The sequence below is a fragment of the Lepisosteus oculatus genome, chromosome 20, assembly GCF_040954835.1.
Source record: "Lepisosteus oculatus isolate fLepOcu1 chromosome 20, fLepOcu1.hap2, whole genome shotgun sequence".
Lineage (NCBI taxonomy): Eukaryota > Metazoa > Chordata > Actinopteri > Semionotiformes > Lepisosteidae > Lepisosteus > Lepisosteus oculatus.
The window spans coordinates 8,983,609-9,006,787 of record NC_090715.1 but is presented as its reverse complement, the minus strand read 5'-3'; the positions used below and the strand labels follow the sequence as shown (position 1 = coordinate 9,006,787).

The 23,179-nt window shown below is 37.1% G+C and overlaps 1 protein-coding gene across 1 annotated transcript; it reads left to right on the top strand.

Moving 5' to 3' along the window:
- Positions 1–481: 481 nt before the first annotated feature.
- cmtm4 (CKLF-like MARVEL transmembrane domain containing 4) lies at positions 482–23,040 on the top strand. The gene is made up of 4 exons (XM_006641222.3): positions 482–1,519; positions 10,433–10,609; positions 16,493–16,591; positions 19,395–23,040. Exons 1-4 carry the CDS (start codon positions 1,334–1,336, stop codon positions 19,557–19,559), a joined length of 627 nt encoding a protein of 208 aa, XP_006641285.1. The 5' UTR covers positions 482–1,333; the 3' UTR covers positions 19,560–23,040.
- Positions 23,041–23,179: the final 139 nt, after the last annotated feature.

The window sequence follows — 23,179 nt, the reverse complement described above, 5'->3', positions numbered from 1 at the left end:
TGAAGTGTCATGCGTTAACCAATGCCAGCCTGCAGATAGAGGGTGCTCCGAGAACACGGACTCCCTTTGCTAAATAGTCCCTGTTTTTAGACAAAGACCACAGTAAATTCTTAAAACGCCGGCTTGTAAATATAAACACTATTTTATATAACCATTAATATCTAAGAAAGCGAAGAAACGCACCAGGTGAAAACAAATGTAAAATTCCACTCAAAGTGAATTATACTTCATGGTGAGTTCATCTGCAATACATGTGGTCACCATAAAGGCATCAAACTTTTAGATTTTGTTTTTTAGCATAGGCTACCGTAAGGACGGAAATGTACCAACTTGAATAGTTCGGAAGTAAAGTAAAGTGATTTTAAAATGTATTCAATTGTCCTACGTGAAAAGGGGTGATTTCCCAATGGGGTGCACATTCAGTTTAAAGGGAGGATACCTGCCTAAGCGTCACTAGTGCACACCTGTGTAGCACGTCACTGAGCCTAACACAGTCTGCGCCTGCCGCTCTGCTCAGAGCTAGGCTTGAAAGAAGAAAGGGTTGAGTAGATGGTTATTCTTTCACTATTTAATGAGCAACTAGTAAAGAAATATTCCTTTTTAATTCTGAAAACAAAAGGAAAAGTGCAAAGACCGCCTCCCGCATCCCTTTAATTTTCGGGGAAGAGAAAACGAGACTGCAGGCTGGGACTTTGCTGGAATTTTCGCTGTTTTTTGGAAGCAATTTTTCAGGACTTTGTTTAAATATTCCTTTCACTGGGAAGAAAGCGCGTAGTTCGCAGGGCGGAGTGTGGACAGGCTGACATCTGGGTTAACAACATTGCGATTTGCAGTTTAATTTCTAAGTGGAGTACAGTCCCCCTTCAAAAAACGAGACATCAGCGAAAACGACGTCTCACCCACATGAAGGAATATAACAAGTAAAAAAAACTCGCTTTTCGGCAGCTTGCATAAGAATGAATAGGTGAAGAAGCGATCCACTGTATCCGTACTGGAGAACAAGCTTTCTAACTAGCTAAAATACTTCGATTCTACAAGTGTGATTCGTTTAATGGTCAGTTTTAAACCTTTGTGTTTTTGTTTGACAAAAAAGGCAACTGAAGGACATTTGTGATGGGGATTCTTTAACACTATTCTGGATGTGTTGATGCACAAAATCTGTCTGCCGTGGAGCCTTTGCAAAATACCTATACTTCTTATTTTCGCTTTGTACGGTACTGGAACACTTGGGAATTGTTGAAACGCTGCAGATACTGCATATTCTCCGAAGACTTCCTTTAAGGCGATACCGCACTAACAAACCTGCCATCTCGACCGCAGAAGACTTGAAAACATGCGGATTAGCGAGGAGGCGGATGGGTTTGATGGCGAGGCCTCCAACACATCAATGATTTCGGGGGCTAGTAGCCCATATCAGCCGACCACTGAGCCCGTCCATCCAAGACACGGTCTTGGGGGATTGAGATGTGACATAGACTATCTGAAAACAAATTTTGGCATTTTAAAACTCATAGAAGTGGTAAGTGCCGGACGTGCATACACAGAGACGGAAAGGCTGAGGTGGATTTGCATTGGATTCCTAATCGTAATTTAAATTAAATCGTTTTGTGGCAGTCCCAGATGAGCACTGAAATACTTTAAAGCCTACTGGGTTCTCAGTTAATTATTCAGGCTGTTTAGAATTATGCCCATGAAAGACATCTCTGTGCCTTGATTATGAGCTGTTTTCCTTTCATTCTCGTATGAATCCGGAATTCATAAGCAATCTAGGAGTTTAGTAAAAGCCTCTCAAATATGTTTCAGGTAGAAAATGGGTGGTGCAATCTTAAATATAACGATAGTTCATGTTTAATGCAGTATGACCTAAGGCAGATGTAAGTGGACACGAGTTCTTTGTCCTAATGTAATATCTTGTCTATTATTCCGTTCCTTCTCAAATTTATCACTTTTCAAATGTGTTGTTAAACAGGGATTATAGTTCACCAAACCGGGGGGGAGCAAAGAAAGCAATTTGGATAGCAGATTGCCTAAAATGTTCAATGAGCGTCTAAACTTCTTTCTGCTCATCGTGAATCAAAGCGCTTCTTTGGAGCAACAGGCTTCGGAGAGGAGGAACTAACGTGACAAGTGCACATGACTCATCTGTCTTCAGGTTGAACATCAAAACTACTACAAGGATATCGGTATTAATACATCTGACGCCTCTGTCAATGCATATGAAAATAATACAGCATTCTGTACATATTAACACACAGTTCAGAAACCGAGTGCAAGTCGTCTTTGATAAAGGCTGCTGCATTTTCATCTCGTGTAAATCATACACCTGAAGAAGGCTCTGCGGGCGAAGCGTTGATTTTTTTTTACTTTGTGGTGTGTAATTAACCATGTTCTTTTTCAACACACTGACGTAGCTCCCCCTATCAAACCTCATGATAAATTATTAACTCATTTCAATGGAAAAATAACAGCAAAAACCTCCTCCCCCCCAAAAAAAAAAACCCGATATGATCTATTTCACCGCCTTTTCATTTTACGGTACTAGCAATTGTAATAAAAAAAATAGAAAAATACAGTATATACTGGTCCTAACACTTGGTACTGGTCCTAACACTTGGCAGTGTTCGAAACTTTAAGTACCAGCAGCAAACAGCTGTATGGTTAATGTCTGTCTGCTAATTTTTTTGCCACAAACGTTTTTAAAGCACGGTTGTACTTGATTCTCTTGTGCTCGTACATTTTGCTTTTCGGTGCCAATGTAAACTGGGGCACTTGTTATCTCTTCTCACAGACTGCATAAACAATGAAATATATTCATAGCTCCTAATTGGGCATTTTAACCCACAAAACTTTAAACATCTGACCCAGGGAAGCAAAAATGCCCAAAAGTAGAAGGAATCATGTGTCGGTTTTGAAAAGCACACTTGGTAATACAAGTGTATTCAGCACCATAATACCTGCCTTGAAAATTCCAGGTTGCTGCACGGCGTTTACTGTACATGTTGTTTTTGTCTCTTTTCAGCTCACTAGAGCTGCAGAGATGATGTTCGTTTCTGGGAACATTTGTGAAGGAGAGCGTTTTCCTCTGACTAGCAGATATAATCTGAAGTTCGTTTACCATTTCCCATTGGCCACAGCTGGAAGTGCAGTAATCCCAGGAATGCAACAGGCACAGAGAAATAACGGGGTGTGCCTGCTCTGTTTTCCATTTGTATTTTGGCAGAATGGAGTTCAGTGGCTGAAGAGAATGTTTTTTGTTACATCACCAAACCGTTTAGAGTTTGCACATGTGAATATGGGTCAGGTGCCTTTCTGATTGGATTTGGGGGTATTTTGGCCAGTTCTCATTACTACAGTGTCATCAAGGCTCCGGCACTTATCAGTATCTGGTCCATAGGGTGAGATTATGTGGAGCGTGAAGTATTTGAGTGGTGGACAGATCTGACTGGCTAATGCTTCAGGATGCCATTGGTGGTCAAATAAATGACATCCAGTGTCTGTCTGGATGAGTAAGTGAAGAGCTCCTTTTGATCTTTTCTCAAATGAGGTTAACAATGCCTAGAGTTTCATGAAAAAAGTCATGCTTTTTTTTGCATGAGATAAAATGAATTTGGTGTGCATGCTGACTAGACAGTGGTTACATTGTCATGTGATCTTATGTTATCATAATTAAGCTGAGCGATGCTTTATTACTTTATCTTTTGCCAAATGACATATTTTACTGGATGACAAATTATATTATTATTAATAATAATATTAGCAGAAACTTAGATTACATTGTTATACTTGAAGGCAGTTTTATGCTTGAAACTTTATTGACAGAAACATTTCACCATCCGTTTCAGTACAGGATTGCGGAAGAGCCAGAGCCAATCCTGGCAGGCAGCTGGCACCAGGCAGGATACACTCTGGATGTGGTGCCAGGCAATCACAGGGCACACACAGACACAAATACGCACTCACACCATGGCTAGTTTTTTCCATTAGCCAGTTAACCTACTAGTTGTTTTTGCACCTTGGGAGGAAGGCGGATACAGAAAGAAATACAAACTCCCTGCAGGCAGCAGCTCAGGGAACTCAACTCAGGGCCCCAGCACTGCAAGACAGCAATGCTAACAACTGCGCCACCATCTCAATCTTTATTTCACTCTATACAAATGAATATATAAAGATAAATTAAGTGCAAGATGGACAGCCATTTCATGTTATTTACATTCCCTTATTGAAAACGTTTTAACTCCAGTAAATACTATTCATTGTAATAATGAATATTTTTTTGCGAAATTAGCCGAATGTAAATGTAAGGGGACTTTCATACAAGCATGCCTCTTTTTAGGGGCTTAGATGTCTTTGCAAAAAATAGTTTGCAAGAATGCCTCAGTTCAGAAAACATTTGTGTGTTCAAGTGCTTAAATGATAGGCAGGATTTGAATACTATGAAGTATGCTGCCATTAGTAAATAGATGTTATTTGGCGTAGAAAATAGTTCATTTTATATTTTCATGCAAGGTCCTTTATTTTTATCTTTTCAGTTTTGTTAGAGGCATATAAATGTTATTTTGTCGTATGAACAAGCAATTTGCTTGTCACTGACAGTTAGAGGGTTTTATTTAAGTACACAAAGCTGTCTTTACTGTGAACCCAAGTGTGTTTTGTGTTCCATGCTTGGTGGTTTTGTATACAAAAAAATCCCGAAGAGATGTTTGGATGTGGGTTTAGGGCGGTACACCTAAAACAGATGTCTAAGAGGATGAAAACAAAGGAAAATACCAGTTTGCACTGAGGCGGCTCTGCCAGGTTTACTCAGAAAGGAAATAGCTTTGACAAAATCTTCGTGTCTCATGAAAGAACTGTCTGAACTCCACACTCTGGCTCACACTCTGTTTTAAACAAGAAGAAACAGTGTGGAGTGGGAAAAGCAAGAAAATAGACTAAGGAAAACTAAACAGGGGGCTAAATAAAACTAAAATGCTAAAGTGGAAGTAGGTTCCAAAGTAAAATAATCAGTAACTTGGATGTCGGGCTCAGGAATGCACTGTTTAAATGTATCCATGTAGAAACTGAAACAACTTATTGACTTAAATGGGAATTTACCTTAATATTAAATTAATACAGTTAATTTAATATTAGGGTGTTTATGAGCCATCTCTCCCTCTTTCAGGTGTTGCTTATCTGAGGACAATTGCTGTACAACAAGTGGAAACCTAGCAATCAAGTGTCTAGTCTATTGTAGTACTTTCTATGGTTTAACTGTCAGAATGGCATATTCCTTTTGTTTAAATGTATTGGGGCTGCACAATACCAGGACAGCTGCACTACAGGTATGCACCTGTGTACAAAGCAGAAGGTAAAAGATTATCAGCTACCGAGTCTCTGGATAAGCCAGATTCTTTTTTTTTTAATCAGAAAGCTCGTAAATCTTTGTTTTTATCCAAAGGTTGATATGATGTTGGGCTTCTCGGAGATCACCTCGGACAACAGGCAACCACTGCCTGGAAACCATACACCGGGTTCAGCTGAATTCAGAGAATTCTCCTTGCATGTTTGGGACAGGTTATCGACTAGAGATGTTTATGATTCTAGTGAAGGACCCTGTTGTGACCCCTGATGTAGGGACAGACATGCCAACCACACAGTGGTTACATTGTCATGTGGTCTGATGTCATTGTTAAACACATGGTAAATGGCTGCTTTGTATAACTTGTAATAAACATAAACATGTTTCGAGAAAGGCTTTAATTTAGGCTCCTTTTCATGGTTTTGTAGTTCTAATTTTGTTTTTCTGCACTTAAAAATGGCTGTTGCCTCTGATAGAGCAGTTACTTGTTAGTAGGATGTTATCTGCAAAAGGGGAAACTAAACTGTAGAAAGGCAGGTTGCCAAATCTTTTAAAAACAATTACAGGGAAGCTAGAAATCTGAAAAATTGTTACAATTTAAGTTTTTTTTTTCAATTACTGATGTGAACAAGAGATTTTGGATAGCAGTTTAGACAGGACTCAACCTTTCATTGTCCTACAGTGCTTTAAGATTTTGCTCATTTTGACTTCCTTGTTTTCTTTCTCTTGTTAGGATTCTGTGGCTGTTATTAAGTTAGACTGTAAAATTATTTTTTTTTCAACAAGCCTTAAAGGTCTAAAATGCATGTTAGACATTTATCCAATAAATTTCTGATGTTCTCATATGTTAAATAACTGTGTTTTTTAAAAGGTTTCTGTCTCTGCAATACAATTAGTAGAATTAGTCAAATCAACCAAAACATTAATATTCTGACATAGTTAATTGATATATTGCATATACTGTAAATGGTTGATGTTTGTAACTGATTTTATTTAGATTCACTAGTACTGTGTGGAAAAGGGGGAGTATGGAGCAGAGACACACCATCTTAGATTGCTAACATTTATTTATTTTTCCACTTTAATCTAGGTCATTTAGATGCAGTGCTTGTTCTCTTTGTCTGATAAAGTAGGGATATTTCAGCCAGTGTTTTGAATTATTGCTTCCAGTTAATTCTGAGCAGGGAACATCTGAAGAAACAGCATTATACATCAAATTAGGTTTTATTTTATGGTGCAAAGTTGATAGGTCACTCTTGGTATTAGAATTGGTCTATATTTTGTGTTTAATAAAACATTCCAGAACTCCCTCCACTGAAAAATAAATTTGGATTTAACTGAATATGTTTCAGCATTAATCTCAATTGGATAATCTCCAAATAAAAAATAGTCTATATACAGTATATATATATGTGTTTGTGAAAAACAAAAGCAGATGCAGAAGAAACACAATACAGAAGTCTTGATAATATTTCTTCTTACTTGCTGTCCTCTGAAAGTGATAACTCAGCATTTTCCATGTGTTTTCTGAACTCCCTCCTGTTTTCATTCTTAGAGTAGCTCAGTATGTGCTGAGTGGAAATAATTCGTAATTCAGACTGATAAAACAGTTTGTTTGTATCTGTTCTCTGAAGTTTAGAGCAATGGTTTATACGCTTTTTGAGTGTTTGTCCACTTTTTTAGTTTCCAAACATATATTTCCCAGATCACCACGTACTGCTAGTTGTTTTTCACACTTTGTTATATGTGGAAAACTAACACCACAATAAAGTATAAAGTATATCACACTGCACTCCGTAAACATTGTAATGTACACTCCGTACATTCTTATAACTGCAACAGATATATTTGGAAGTGACTTCCCATGTGCAACTAATATAGTCGCAGTACACCAAACCTAATTTAATAAAGCTAGGTGTGTAATAAAGCTTACAGAAAGACAATGTATCTGACTGTTCAATACATTTTAACCTGTCAGATAAATCTGAATTCAGCCGTCCCAGTTATTATAATGAAGAGGTTTAAAAGAGGGTGGCACAGTGGAGCACTGGTTAGCATTACTGCCTCCCAGCACTGGGGACCTGGGGTGCTATCTGTGTGGCGTTTTAATATTCTTCCTGAATCCATGTGGTTTTCTCCCGGTGCTCTGGTTTCTATCCACAGACCAAAGACATAGTTGTAACTTGATTGGCTTCTTGGAGTACTGGCCCTGGTGGGTGTGTGTGTGTGTGTGCCCTGCCGTGTGCTGGTGTCCCATCCAGGGTGTATCCCCTAGCTCCCATGAGACCCTGAATGGCATGAAGTGGTTAGAAATTGGATGGATGGAGGTTTAAAAGAATACATGTTGCTGGAGCAGGAAATAAAATGCTTTTAATGCTGCTGACTTCTTAAGTAATACTGCAGATGTTTTTTCTTTAGCGTTTATTACTCTGCAGATTTATGCCAACTGGAAGTTATGAATGGCTTTCTACTCCTTAAATGTAGCAACTGCTTCTCTTTCATTGATCCAGACAAACAGAAAACAATTATGCAGTTGAAGTGGTTTATTCTTAGAGAAGTGTGCTCAGTTTTGTCTGCTTATTCCCAATAACCAATAACCAAGTGATTGGTTATTACAGGAATGGAGATAATTCTAAGGTGCAAACACCTTCTGATATTAGGCATGTTTGAATTACTCACAAACATTTCAAAAGCCCTATTTTGAAATGCACTATTGGGAGAAATTGGATATTTAGCATTAATCGTTTAACTGGGGTATGTGGCTTTAATATATTTCCTTGTGTACTACAAGAGAAATAGGAGGGAGTCAAAACTTCATTATCAAATTTCACTTGGATTTCTGTCTTATACTCTATACAGTATACATACTGTTTGGCCATGCTGTAATATAGCGAATTAGCCTTCAATGTAGATTTCCACAGCAGGATTTCTAAAGTGTGTTGTTTTGTCTAACTAGTTTATCTACCATGTTACTTCTCAACGTCTCCAAAATCTATAATTTTTACTCTCACTTCAAACTCCAAAAACACTTTGCTTTGGTTAGTAAAGCAAAGTGTGATGCACTAGTTACAGTTTCTTTCCCCCTCCTTGTTTTGGAAAGTAACTGTTGTCAATAGATTTATGCTTTGGAACACTATTCAATAGGAGGAAACTGATTTGCAGTCATGTAAGACCTCAATAGGAATCTGGTTTGAAGAAGAATTTGAGTCTTCATGGCCTTTTTTTAAATAAATAGAATTGAACAGATACCATTTCATGCTTTGTGGGTTTTTCTAAAAAATAATGTAGAAATCATATAATTGATTATTGATTTAAGACCAAATGAAAAAAAATGCAATTTCTTTTGCTATCAGGTCAGTCTCTGCTTCTTGTTTGACATTTTTATTTGTATTTAAATGCACATCATTTTTTTAAAATGACATTTTAATCATGTATTACACAAGAAAGTCATTCAAATCTGTAATTTGGGTTGATCCAGCACAAATTAACGCTGTAAATATATTAATTGTCAGGAGATAGAGAAGTAAACGTTCAGCTCTAGTTTTGGAGAAAATCTGCTACATTTTTGGTTAACCCTAAAAATCCCAGGATAGGGATCTTCTACACTGTGCAGTAAATGTGTCTGTGACAGAAGTACCACTTGAAGAAGTTTTGTTTTTTTAAGCAACCCTGAAACACTGCTAGAAATCGCAATATATCTAATATATTGGAATATAATATATGAATGTTGCAGGGTTTGCAGTCTTTTGTGATTTTGCTAATTAAGATGTGCAAGACTTATAATGTAATAGGTTCTTATATCTTCTCAGAAGAGTAACACATGAAATTAAGCTTTTTTTCACTAGTAAAGTGCTCTTTGTTCTGTATAGGTTACATTTCAATGAAAAAATGTACATTTGCTTACTTGGGTAGTGTTACAAAGCGGAATATCCTCTTTACAATCTAAGCACCTCATAAGAATTTTTTAAAAGCCTCTTTGTTATAATACAATAAATCCAATTTGCATTGCTAAACACTGTAGTAGAACAAAGTGGTCTAACCGGTCTGTAGTTTCAGTTCAAAGCAGTAAAGTCTTGTGACTCTTTTGCACATGAAAGCACATTTTCGCTCTATGTAATTAGTTTTGTAAGTTCATAATTGCTTATGTAAATAAAAGTAGTGAGCCACTATCAATCAGTAGTGTACTAGGCAGCTTATATAGGACATGAATCTATTAAAAAAGCATGTCAGTGAAACAGTTGTCTGGCAGTGTCACCTTTGAGTGGGCGGTCTCCTGACTGTTAAGATGTCAGCTGACCTTGTGCTCATGTCAGAACTGTGAACAGGAGCATCTGGTATAGATATCTGTCAAGCAAAAAAAGCAAATTAAACATGCTGTGGAGAAATAGGAAGGAGAATTCAGTGTGTCTTGCGGCTCCTTGCCAGTGTTGGTGACAAGTCCTGCCAATTCATTTTCTCTGCCCCGGTCTTCCTCAGCCAACGTGGCATTCAGACAGTCGTGTTTGTGTTAGGATGGTTTACATTTGCACAGTACGGAAATGCTAAAGCTGTCAGCAAACCCCATTAGCAAAAAAGCTTTACAAGATTTTAATATGAGCCATTAATTCAGTGATTACATTAGTAGTTCTGCTCATAACTAAATTCATTTTTTTTGTTTTAATGTTAGTGAACATTAACATTGCCCTGCTGAGTTGTTTTGGAATCTTGCAATTCTTAAGAGGCACGGATCATGGATGGAAACCTTCAATCTTATCAATGGCCATGGCGAGAGTGCTATTTACGTAGTTATCCCCAGTGATCCTACTGCAGAATTATACATTTCAAAAAGTTAATTTTCCAGCTTCTATTAAGATGATTCTTTTATTGAAATGACCTTTTTGGAACCCATGTGTATGCAGGAAGGACTGGTCGGTGCAGGTTTTGAACACTGTGAATGGAGTTTACAGCAGATAAAATCAAATCTCTGAAGTAATTTCATTGTATACAGTGTGCTTTCTCAAGCAGTTGATCATACCAGCACTGTTCTATGAGTTAAAAGTGTGAAGAAAGCTCAACAATAGTTATATTTTTAACTCTTCCTCTTTCTTCTTCCTTTAGATTTTGGCACTGATTGGATTTATCTGCATAGAAACCATCATGATGTGCTTGCCATGTGGTGGGGTGTACTTCTTTGAGTTTGTCAGCTGTAGTGCCTTTGTGGTCACAGGAGTCCTGCTCCTGATCTTCAGCCTCAACCTCCACACTAAAGTACCCCACATCAACTGGAACCTCACAGTAAGACATTCTTTCATATCTGTGGTTTGATAAAGAAGTAAAACTTGTATATGAGAGGTGCTGAGCTGTGATTAACATTGTTTTTAAGTCAGGCATGGGGAAAGAGTGAAAACTATGCATTTTCTTAAATTCTTTAGTGTTTATATTGGTAAATATCTTCATAAAAAAACCAACCATGTAATATCAATGTTAATAACGGAGAACAACAGAAGACCAATTATAATATGCCTTGGTTTGGAGACCAAACCAGTTTTAATTAGTAATGCAATTTCAAATCAACTGTGAGTCTCATGAATTTTCTAGTTTTTCTACAGAACATGGCAATTTCAATTTACTAGATTTATGTAGAAATATCTTATTTTAAATATAAAAATAATGTATTGTTATGTATTGTTTATTAATATATATTTAATATTATGTATTATGTCTGTGAAACTTGAACGAAGAACTTTTTTGCAACTTGCTGTTAATCTAAGAAAAGCCTTACAATGCGAAGTCCAGCTGAACCCTTTTTTCACTAACCCATTTTATTTTTATCCTGAAGATCTGCGCTGTGAAGGCTCCCAAATAAACGTTCTCATTAATATCCTGTATATTTTTTTTGCTTTGTAGGGAAAATTGAAAATATTGCTGCCATGGTTCGTTACAGAAGTTAAAAGTTATAGCCTGTGGTTGGGCTGAAGTTAAGATAAACAATGGCTTTTAAGCTTTTTAACAAATAGATACTGCTGCTGCTTGGCAAAGTTCTGTTCCAGGCCAGAGAATGCTAAGTATAACTTTTCATTTGTTCTGGAAAGGAACTCTCTTTTTTTCTGTCTGGATAACTCATTTGAAGACTTTCTGATTGTGTTTATGTCTTTAGGCTTTAAACTTACTGGGTTGAGCACAGAAGCCTGTCTCGGCATTATTTATACAGAATTTATACATGACGCTGCACTTTCAGTGAAAACCGAGAGGGGCTCCTCATTTCAAGTTGTCTTGAAGTACTTTTCTGGTGCGGTTATTGCACGTTGGTGAAGTGTTTTGTAATTCCAGTAACTCCTCTAGTGTGGTTGTAGTAGGGATGCTTATCAAGGGGTCCCTGAGTGCCTGAACCAATTGAGGCACTTGCCCTACTGCAGTTGAGTTTTGGCAACCCGATGTTGTGCGTTTGAGCCCAGATAATGTCATCAGGATTCCCCAAGTGGTGGCACACATTTGGCCAAGTGCCCTTAAGGATTAGTCAGCCAGGGTTCTCTTGGCTCACACCAAGCACAATAGAGGGACCCCTGTTGCTTCCTGAGCTTTGAAGGTCCTGTAAATGAGGCACATTGCGCTTCTCCATTTGGCACCGAGTCTCTTTCACAGTAGTGTGCTGTATTAAAAGATGAGCGGCTTGAAGGCAGTAGTTTAGGGAGTCTCCCTGCCCCTCGTCATTCTCCCCGTGTGCTTGCAGCTTTTATAGTTGCAGTGTTGTGATCCAGTGCGTCAGCATCACACAGCTGGCATTTCTAGATCAGCTAGGCCTTTAACAAAAAAAAAACAGCCATTCTAAATGTAAAAAAAGCAAAAGTGTATGTCATATGGTATCATGTGAATGAGTATTTCTGTTATTTTTGGCAGAAAAAATAAAATTCCCTTCTTCAGCATGAAAAGTTGTTATTTTGGTTTGATTAGAAAGAAACATTTATATGTGTTACATGGATTTAATTAAGAATACAAATTGGGCTAGAAGACATTTCATCCTTCTAAAGGTTTTTGAATAACATCATATTTTAATGGCATTACTTATTTTATTTCTGTCTGTGCAAATGGAGTTGTTGCTAAAAGTACCCTCTTTAGCACATTCATAGAGGTAGTTAATTTTTTCATCTTTGTTATCCTACATCAGGGTACCCCAGTCCTCGTCCTTCTAGAGCAGATTTTCCAGATCTGCTTATAGCACCAGTATCTGAAGAGCTGTGAGAAGCTATTAAACTGGACCTACTAAGTCAATAGTGAGCTGGTTCAGGTTATTAAGAGCTCACCTGGAGTGAAAATCTGTAGACACACCAGCCTTGTCCCCAAGATCCCTGTCTTGCAGGAGCATGGTGCTCAGATGCTATAGTAAGTAGCAGTTAACATTTCTGCATGTCTTTGTCCACACAAATGAATGGTCCTGTTTTTATTTCAGAGGTAAGTGACCTTGAAGAAGTCAGTGTCTACTGCATGAACATCAAAGGTTAGCACCTAATAACTGTTATGGAGGATATTGTTTGTATGGAGCCTTGCACATAATAATATTTTGCACAAAATAATTGGGTGTCTTTTGTGTCCTTATTAGATGTTGATTTTTATGTCTTTCCAAGTACGTGTGGTAGATATGGAAATATTGTACCAAGACTATAATGAAAGAAAACATGAAAGATTCCCAAGAGTTCCAGTTCTAACTTACTCGGTCATGTGAGATGTGTTTCAACCCACATGCTCCAGTTACTGGACAAGATGTTTATCTTGTCAGGCACACTCACTAACAGCACTGACAGGTTCTAGTGACATGCAAGCTTCTCTGATTAATCAAAAAATATAGAATAAAGTCTAACGTTATAAAGGGCACGGAGCAGTTTTTGGAGGTGCATTTATAAAATGTTCTGGGTTAAATGTTGACAAGGATTTTCTAGTTCTCAGAATTTCTAGATCTGGAGACTAGCTTGCATGCCAAGTGCGTCCTAATAGCTGTAACAGATGTGGAGTTTAGCAAAACACACCGGACCAGCTTGCTTTTGCGGCATCGCATAAGCTATGGTGTTTTTGCCGTGTGCTTGGGATTCCTTGTAATTCATCATAAAACCCCTGCAGATTTGTGTTGTTGAGTAAATCCCTCTTCCTATTGCTTATTATATCCTCAAGGGGAAATCAGAGTTAGTCATTGTAATTAAATGGTAGGGAGCATTAGCATTAAATGATCTTCCCTCCAATAAACGACATCAGACGAAATCAAGGCACAGTGTTAAGCTTTCATTTACACATGCTTCAACACAGAATTAGGAAAGTATCAAATATTCATGTTCCAGTGTTTTTTCTTCAGATAAATTCCATGGAGATGAGAATTAATAGCAGTGTGGTTGTGTAAATATTTTGACCTTCCCACGAAGTTCTCCATTGCCATTTAAAGTTTTTTTGCAGAAGCTGGGGGTTTCCTGTTCCCAGTCGTCTTGTGAAACAAAATATGTAGATTAAAAAAAATGACGGTGAAACGTTTCAGTGATCCCTTAAAAAGGCATTTTCAAAGGGTTCTGCAAGTTTGCTCTTGGATGTTTATATTTACATTTTCTGGTTGTGACTGACTCGTTGCATTACTCAAATTAAATTTTGCGTTTTACCATCCTTCTTTTCAATTTTTATTAGGAGAAGCCAAATAATTCTGTAATACCCAACAAGCCAACCACGGAGCCTGCAGGTTCTATTCCAGACTGCAGCTGAACCGTTTCATTCATAGTGGAGGGACGTTGTAGTGATTCCATTACTTTATGGCAAGGTAGTTAGGATCTCCAGCATGCACAAATGGCTAATCTTAAGACATACACTATAAGAGTGGCATTTTGCTATATTTGTTATATACATATATCTTAATTTGTTACGTATTTATGACTATACAATACAGTCAAAAGCTAGCATAAGTAAGATGTGAAATACAAGATAAAAACTGACATATATGCAGTTTTGTTTCTACTTTATAGATGTAGTGGAAAATCTGAGGCATCCTTAAAAAGACCTGTTATAATACCATTTTATTACTTTTTATTATTCTCTTTAAACAGGTACATACCCTGAAAGCACGTGGGTTGCATTGATGGTTGAATGGCTTTTCAGAATATTGATCTGCATACTGAGTGTATAGTACAGATGTGTTGCAGGAATACTTAGTGCTGGAATGAGAGCTCCCTGGAGCTTTTACACCAGCAGGTAATTTCATAAATCAGATGTTCATCTTCCTTCTGTTAGGGGTGACCAAAACAAAAGTGAATATTAATGAGGAACAATACTGTAAATCCTGTGAGAGCTGTATTGACTTTTTAATTGGTGTATATGGCCTTTTCATTTCCGACTGGAATACTTCTCTAAATGAATTAAAGCCTGAATAAACAACAGATATCTTGGGGAGCATTGTGCATTTGAGGTTTTACTGGTTTCGCATGATGGATGTGCAGTTTTTTTTCCTTTGCTTTGTAAAATCACACATACGCACAAAGGAATGTTCAAATACCTGAGAGTTACGAGCTACGTTATTGTAGGTCTCCCTTGGATGTCTTTTCAACAATTCTGTATAGCTTTTCTGCAGCCACAGCATAAGGTAACTGATCTGAAAAGCCCTGTGTTGGGGGGAATATTAGCAAAGTGGGGTGGGGTGTCATGTGAGACAGTATAAGCAATGACTTGCATTATGGCTCCAATCACATGATGATTACCCAAGTCATGCATTAATCCTTATTGCCTAGTTAGTTTTGTATTTAATCAGGAGGTTTCATCAATGCTTAGTGCCAAAGGTCTTTTTGTAACATATTGTTTATAATTGCAGTGAATGTAATGATTTAATTTTCCTGTAAAAACTGTAGAATTAAGGGGTTTTTAAATACAAGTGTTAAGCAGGGTTGGGTTATGTTGCTTTATGGCTTCTTTTATTTTTTTTCCCTCCCCCTCAGATGAAAGTCCAGACATAATTAAATTTTAAAGGCGCTTAGTAAAGGGAGAGAAAGAAGGCACTGCCATTGCAGAGATTATGGCAGCAGAACTGTAAATAACCTGTTGGGAAATGCGCTGTTGTAGCCAAGATTGCCTGTGTGTTAACAAGACAGTCTCACCTGCTGCTTATTTGATTTACACTGGCTTAGCTGAGCACGCTTGGCATTGGTGTAGTTTTTCTTCTTGGACAGAGGATTGACTTTTTTTTTGCTGGTACAGTATTTGCTGAAGCAGAACTTTACTCAAAGCTCTTCCCTCGGACTCGGTGGAGACTACAGCTCAATGCAGTGCCACCCCTGCCCCCTGTCCTTAAACCACATTCACCAGTCCCTCTCATGAGAGAAGGAAAAGATGTCAAATGCAAAGCTAACATGGTTGTCAGCTGGACTTTTTCAGTCTTATGTAATAAAAAGTATCCTACTGTAGGAGTGAACGTGTAAGGGCCTTGAAAAGGTCACTTATCTGCGGTCATATGAATTGCAGTGAATCAATTAATATTTTTCCTGAAATGCTGATACCATATTAAGGTACTGATAAAGATTGAATAATATGTACTTTAAAAGAAATTTTGTTACTGGACAAAAAAAAAACAAATAGGTGATTTGGAGAATACTGGCGATACCAATTTTTTAAATGTTTGTAGAATAGAAAAGCTATTTTTGAATAGCCAGTCATTTTTTTTATTATATCTTACTCCTAGCTGTCAATCAGTGGGCATTAACCAATATACAGTACCCCTCATATGATGATGGAAAGACGAGGGCTTTGTATGCATTCCTCCAAACCAGTCACTGTGAGAGCCATCTGATATTTTTCAAACAGACCTCATCATCTGGAAGAGAGGTTGACCTCTTATTTACAACACTGCAGGCTAATAGGCAGACCGAAGGTCACAGCAGGGCACGGTTACTGACTTTGGTCACCCAGCCCTGGTTGGGCTTGAAGCATTGTGCACCTCTGCTTTAGAAATCCGAGAGATGGTTGGGTCATGGTGTAATCTGCAATATAGAGCACAACCTTCACTCCAAACAAGAGCCTTTCAAATCATGAGCCACCTGATGTGTTTAGATAATGCTAAAAAAAAGTAAGTAGGTATTTTTTAGGAAAGAATAAAGAAACTTTATTACCCTTGTGTATAATGTAGGATGATCAGCAATTGTTAACTTATGTGTTTCTTTGCAGGACCTGGTGAACACTGGAGCCAGTACATTTTTCTTCTTCCTGGCATCAATAGTCCTTGCGGCATTGAATCACAAGACCGGTGCCGAGATCGCAGCAGTGGTAAGAAGGAATTCATTCTTTTATCTTCCTGTAAAGACCCTGTCGCCAGAACAACAAGGTCCTGGAATTCTGAACTTGCTGACCTTTTAGAACGATCTAGTATTAACCTATGCAGTAGCTTTGGAGTTCAACAGCTGTCTGTTAAAAGCTCTGTTACTAATTCACAGGAATTAGTCCACCGGTACACAGGAATAAAGAAAACCTCTTGCTGGTGTTTCATATAGCAGTTTTCAGTCAAAGGCTATCTCTTCTCAAGAGGAAGTATGTTGTATCTCCTAAAGGCGGAACAAAACTCTATGCACATTAACAAAATTTATCATAGGTACATGGCAGATGTTTTCTTTTTTGCAAGTTTTGAATAGATTTGTCATAAGAAAAAGCAAGTGCTGAGGTAAAGGTTTATTTCCAATAATTAATTCATACTAATAAGGTACCCTTTATTAGCTTTAAACAGAAACATAATGAAAAATAACTACGAATCAAATCAAACAGCAACATTTGTGGAACTAAACTCTTCATAAATCTTAGTAACTCCTAAAACTGAAATGCAAAACATAGTAGTGTAATAAAAAATCATGTCCAAGTGTAAATACTGCCCTCTTGTGTGTAAGAAGCTGTATTACTAACAGCTGTACAGTATGTGATTGGAATATAACGTCAGTTGAGCTCCTTCCATAATTTTTTTTAAATATTAAAATATGCCTGAATTAAGTATTCGTGAAAACAAAGTATGTTAAAGACACTGGGAACTGATGACTACTGAAGTTGCCCATATAGAATAAAATCTGTAAACAAATACAAATCTGTATAATCTGCTGATGTAATTTTTTATCAAGCTATAAATTATCCAATTACTTTATTGTTGCTGTTGTTATTTTTTTCTTTTTCTCAGAGTTAGCAGAAGCTTTATTTGTTTGATACTGGGTGTTCTTTAGTTTTGCCAGAATTTGTGCTGAGTTGTTTATTATACAGATGTTCTCAGCAGGACACTGAAGTGTAACAGACTGGAATTTTTGTGCTTGAAAGCTCCCATTAACTTGGAGAACTTTAAAGCATTCCTCCTGCTGTGTCTAGTTCTAATGCAGTTTTTATCAGATATGCAGGTTTTGGTAGGGGAATGGAACTACAAGGTTTATTGCTTTTTTAAAATAATATTTTCCATTCAGAGCTGCCGCAAGGAATCAACATACATCATTTAGTTATGGGGTAACAAAATTAGTGGACTCGGTATTAGAAAATAATGTTTTCTAATTGATCACTGTGCTTACAAATATTCCATTTTACTTACAAAAACCTGCAAGTGACCTATATTATACACTTCTAGGGAAGCGCATTGCTGCTATCAAGAAAAAATGTGCTATCTCATAATTGAGAAATTGTTATTAAGGGATATTACATTCTCAGATACTTTATGTGATAATCACACCATAGCACAATCATCACAATAATTTTGTGGAATTATCATTAGATGGCGTTCAATTTAAAGCAGTGGAATTGATTCCATTGTTAGTCGGGTTGACACCCATTATGTTTGAGAATAAGTTCAACTGTCCTCGTGGTTATGATTGTGTTCGCATTAGGTACAAATTGCAGCATTTCATTATGCCTGAACCCTAGTGGAAAGTCTGTCTGTGTACATTCTGCAGCACTGGACACAGTCACAAACACTAAACCCTCAGTTCCAGCCAAGCTGTCATTGCTGTCATTGCACAATGTAATATAGGTTGTCCATGTACTCAAATAATAATTGCTATCATTGCTAACTACGAGATAATTTTCTCATAACCAGATAGTGCATGAAATATGTTTTTCCTTGATGGCAGCAAATCTCTTCCATACATATTGTAAAACTCACATTTGATATGTGTAAAACCTGCAAGTGAAGCTGTAGAAGCTTTTAAAAAAAGGACACTTTAATTTGTCTGTTGGTTATACTTTTAAAATTATCCTTTAATGAGAAAATAACAAAACAGACTATAAACACACCTTTCATGTGAATTTCTCTTGTAAAAAATCCTGTCATAGCATTAATTTGTCTTTGTAAGGATGTCTTTGATCATCTGTGTTTTCTTAACTTCAATCCTTTCAACATATATGCACTCAGATGCAGTGCTTGGATTACTAAGTAGTCTGGACATCCAGCCAACAGCAATATCACTCTGCAGCTCACAACTGGCAATTCACTGAAGCTCAGCGGGTGTGAACCTGGCCAGTACCTGGATGGGAAAGTTGAAGTTGCTGCTGGAAGAGGCGTTAGTGGGACCAGTTGGGTGTGCTCACCCTGCAGTCTATGTGGGTCCTAATGCCCTAGTACAGTGACCACTGTACTGTAAAAAAAAGCGCTGTCCTTCAGATGAGACGTTAAACTGAGGTGCTCTGTGGTCTTTAAAAATCCTAGGGCTTTTCACGAAAAGTGTTACCTGGCCAAGTTTCCTCCTGGTCTTTCATGGCCTCCTAATATTTTCCATTCTATGAATTGGCTTCATTACTCTGTTCTCCTCCCCATTGATAGCTGGTGTGCGATGAGTGTACTGGCGCAATTTGTTTGCTGACGCATCATCCAGGTGGGGGCTACACACTGGTGGTGGAGGGGAGTCCCCATTACCTGTCAAGTGCTTTGAGTGGAGTGTCCTGCAAAGCACTATAGAAATGTAAGGAATTATTATTATGAGAGCTTACTTGCCAGTGGAATATCGTCCTTGTCTTTTACCTCCGTGGCTCCTATTTATCATTCCTGGCAAAATCTAAAGAATAAAACTGCAGAGATGAAACAATTCTGTAATTACTGTGCTACTTTCCCTAGATATTTGGGTTCCTTGCAACAGCTGTCTACGCCTACAACACCTTCCTTGCTGTAAAGCGATGGCGCCTCAGGGATGTTCGGGCCGGCGCCGTGCAGACCAGTGAGTACACACGTGCTCGGACAGCGTCCCGCGGGGAGATGGAGACCCAGCCGGAGATCCAGTGATGTGACTCCCGAACCCGAGGTGGGCCCGGGGGGGTGAACAGAGAGAGTCTAGCTCTGCCATGGCTACGCGGGCCTCTCTCTGTCTGAAAAGGAGACCCGTCTGAGATCACCAGTGTGTTTGAATGAAAAGAAGAAAAAAAATCTCTCGAGGAACTATATTGTTTTGCCGTTTTGGTAAAAAAAAAACATCTTTATGAAGGAAATCTTGGGAATGCATCAGTTTAATTATACATATTTGGATGTTGCTGTTTTTTCAGTGCTGCTTTAATATATCTTGCTTCGTTACTGTTCAAAGGCATTGCTGCCTGGGCCAGATTCTTTTTATACATTATTCTCCTTCACATGTTTGAAGAAGAGCACGTACACACATGTACAGGGTGCTGCAATGAATATGTATTTTATAGCTGAACTGAATATCCCTGTCCAATTTTAAAAATGGAACTACAAAAGTTTCTTTTTATAAATATGCTTTTATTGCAGTTGATTTGACAGTTTAAAAATTATGCCTTAAGATACTTTTAGTAACAACAGCAGAATGTTTCTCTTGAATAGATATTCTCAAAATGTGGTCTTAATCAGTTTCCCAAGAGAAGAAGACTTATCCGGTAGAAAAAGAACTGTGATGTTAAAGAAAATCATTGAATCTGATTCAGTCATTTGATTGAATCTCTTGGTACCTTATTGTGATGCAAGAGCAAAATGGTACTATGAAAATGTGTGCTGTACATACCAGTCTTTAAAAAAAGGGCACTGATCCAGTGTCTCAGGATGCTCCAGGAGGAGCTAGTAAACTATTTTCTGCTTGGTGAAAAAGAATTTAAGGAGAAAGGTATGACAGATGCCTTATATTAGATGAAACTGCAAGACCATGCCATTAATTATAGGATGTCCATTGGTCCAATCAGGTGCCTTTTCCAAACAAGACAAAATGTCTACTTTACAGCACAAACATTCCCCGTTCAGTTCTTATAATTATAATTTTCACTCTAAAATTACACTCACAGTGACCTATAACATGTATTTCATAGTAGACCATTACACATTGTAGTTGTAATTGAACGGAGAACTATTGCTATTCTTAGATGTGGTTCCCAGCCCTGGTCCTGGTTGAACACCAGCTCTGCTTGTACCCATTCCAGATGAGCTCGAAATCTCCATTGCTAATTTGTTTCTTGTTTTCTTTGGTCAGTCCTGATTGTGACAGATACCCTACTGCAAGGGTGTTGTTTCCAGCAACTTCAGCAAACAGAACTTTACACAGTCTGTCCTCAATTTGCCTGCTATTATTTCTGCTCATATCGTTTTTTTACTAGATGATCAATTAATGATTCACAGACTCAGGTGAGAATGACACTGTTAAGCTACAATAAACGTTGTTTCAAAATGCAGAGCAACAAAATGGTTACACGTCAGGCAGCACACCTAAATGAGGGTAGTTCTGAAACTTAGAAATTGGTACAGGCATGTAGCTGTAGGCACTTTCACAAATATTCCCCAAATAGAAATTAATTAGATAATAATTAAGAACTTGACTAGTACAAAAGGCAGAAAAGAAAGTGTTCCTCTAGGATGAGATTTGGAAACCATTTTTAGGTGATGGCTATTAATGAATCAATCCCAGATAGCTTTTTAGAATATTGTGGAATATGGATGTTTTGGGGGTGTATTAAAAAACAATACTTATTTTCTACTTGGTGATTGGGTATTTTGTATTTGGGTGTTCAAAGCAAATTATTGATGTAAAATTTACATCCAAAGTCTTTCATTAATCCAAGCACAATTTAAAATGTAAAATTTTATTAATAGTTTAGCAGGTGATTTGACAGTACATTCATTAAAATAATTAAATGGAATGGTTATAAGCATTCACTCGAATGAAATGTCAATACTCAATGCCTTTTCTGGACAAATTTAGGAAACACTTGTAATAATAAGTTGTGCGCTCTTGTTTGTACTGATATTTTTTTTAAATTGTATTGTTTTGTTTTTTCTTTTCAATATCCAGTAATACCAGCTTTATGGTAAGATATTTTTGGTAAGTTTTTTTTTTATTATTTTGATTATTTGTATATCTGGAATGTAATAAGGGAGAAGAGTCCCCAATTAGCTCTAGCTGATGTGTATTTATTGCTCTCTGTATAACACAAATATGAAGTCTTTTTTTCATACTTTTTTATGGAAGCATTCTTGAAGGATTCCAGAGATGTCTCTTGCTTCACCTTAGGTGCCTTAAAAACTACAGGCTATATAGGGGAGTTGGTACCAAATTGAACTGACAACTAAAAGTACAGCATGTTATTAACACTATTTAAATTCAGTATCTTGTTATAAAATGTATTTATTTTATTAAATTATATCGCTTTAGGAATACAGCAGACCAAATCTGAAGTTCTATTACCTCTGAAGGCGGTAAATTGTCTACTATGGTTCTAAGCAGCAAATATAATACAAGCACAGGGTTCTCTATATTTAAACCAAAACTAAATTTCTCTTCTGTTATAATGTTTAATGTTCAGTACAAAATGCTGTCTAATAGAACAAATGGCACGTAAATTAGCATACATTCTTGGAATGGTTACAATGTTAACTTTGTACGAAACAATAGTGAAGTGAGCCTTGGTTAGTTAAACTCCACATTCTCAAACATATCATACAGAAAATCATGTGGAAGGACTCTTTGCTGAAAATGGGAAGAGAAATTCTGAAGCCAGCTAATAAACTGGTTGGCTGCTGAAGTCAATTTAGGATCGGTTATGAAGGAGACATTTCATGAGCAGTGTCTTAACAGACAGATGAGGTACTTCTTGTTTGTATAGAAATACTATTAATCAATGAAGGATTTGTTTGCTGCATACAACTGTATCAATTATTTTAAATATATTTTAAATCTGCTTTAAAACATAACATTAATTATCCTGAAATACATCAGGATATGATTTTTCATAACTAAGGGCAGCCTTGCATCTATTCATTAATTGTTTTACAGTAATTGCAGTGCTTTCTAAGACGATGCCAAGATTTGAGGCAAAACAGTTCCAATTCCTTTTGAAGGTTCAGATAACTTAAAAATGCATGTATTACTTTCACATACAGGATTTGATTTCTGCCTCCTAATTAAGGAACCTCATTACCAGCATTTATTGCAGAAAACCTAATTGGTGCTTTAGGATTCATGCTGAAATGTCTGTAGTAGACTCGGTTAAAAAAAAAACCATGAAGAAAATGTATTGATACAATTTTTATTTAAATGTCTGGGTTTAGGATTTTAGATAATATCTTGAACATCATACATAATCTTCCCTCAGTTTAACATGGGATGTAATTTTTTATGTTAAGTATTAAACTGGTACTGATTTCTTTTTCTCTGTCTGACAAATCTGTATTTTTGTATTTATAGAATCGTGTACTTCTATTGACATTAATCACTGGTTATTAAATTGTGATAAAACATTCTCTTTCAATAAACTGATCTGCCATTGTATTTTCTTTTTGCACTGCTTATTTAATGCTTAATTTCTGTGTACTTTACAAGAGCTCACTTTTCTCACGTACAGACCAGCTGTGGTATTTATGCATAATTCAAAATGAAGAGAATATGTCTTTGAAAACTGGAGGTCTGT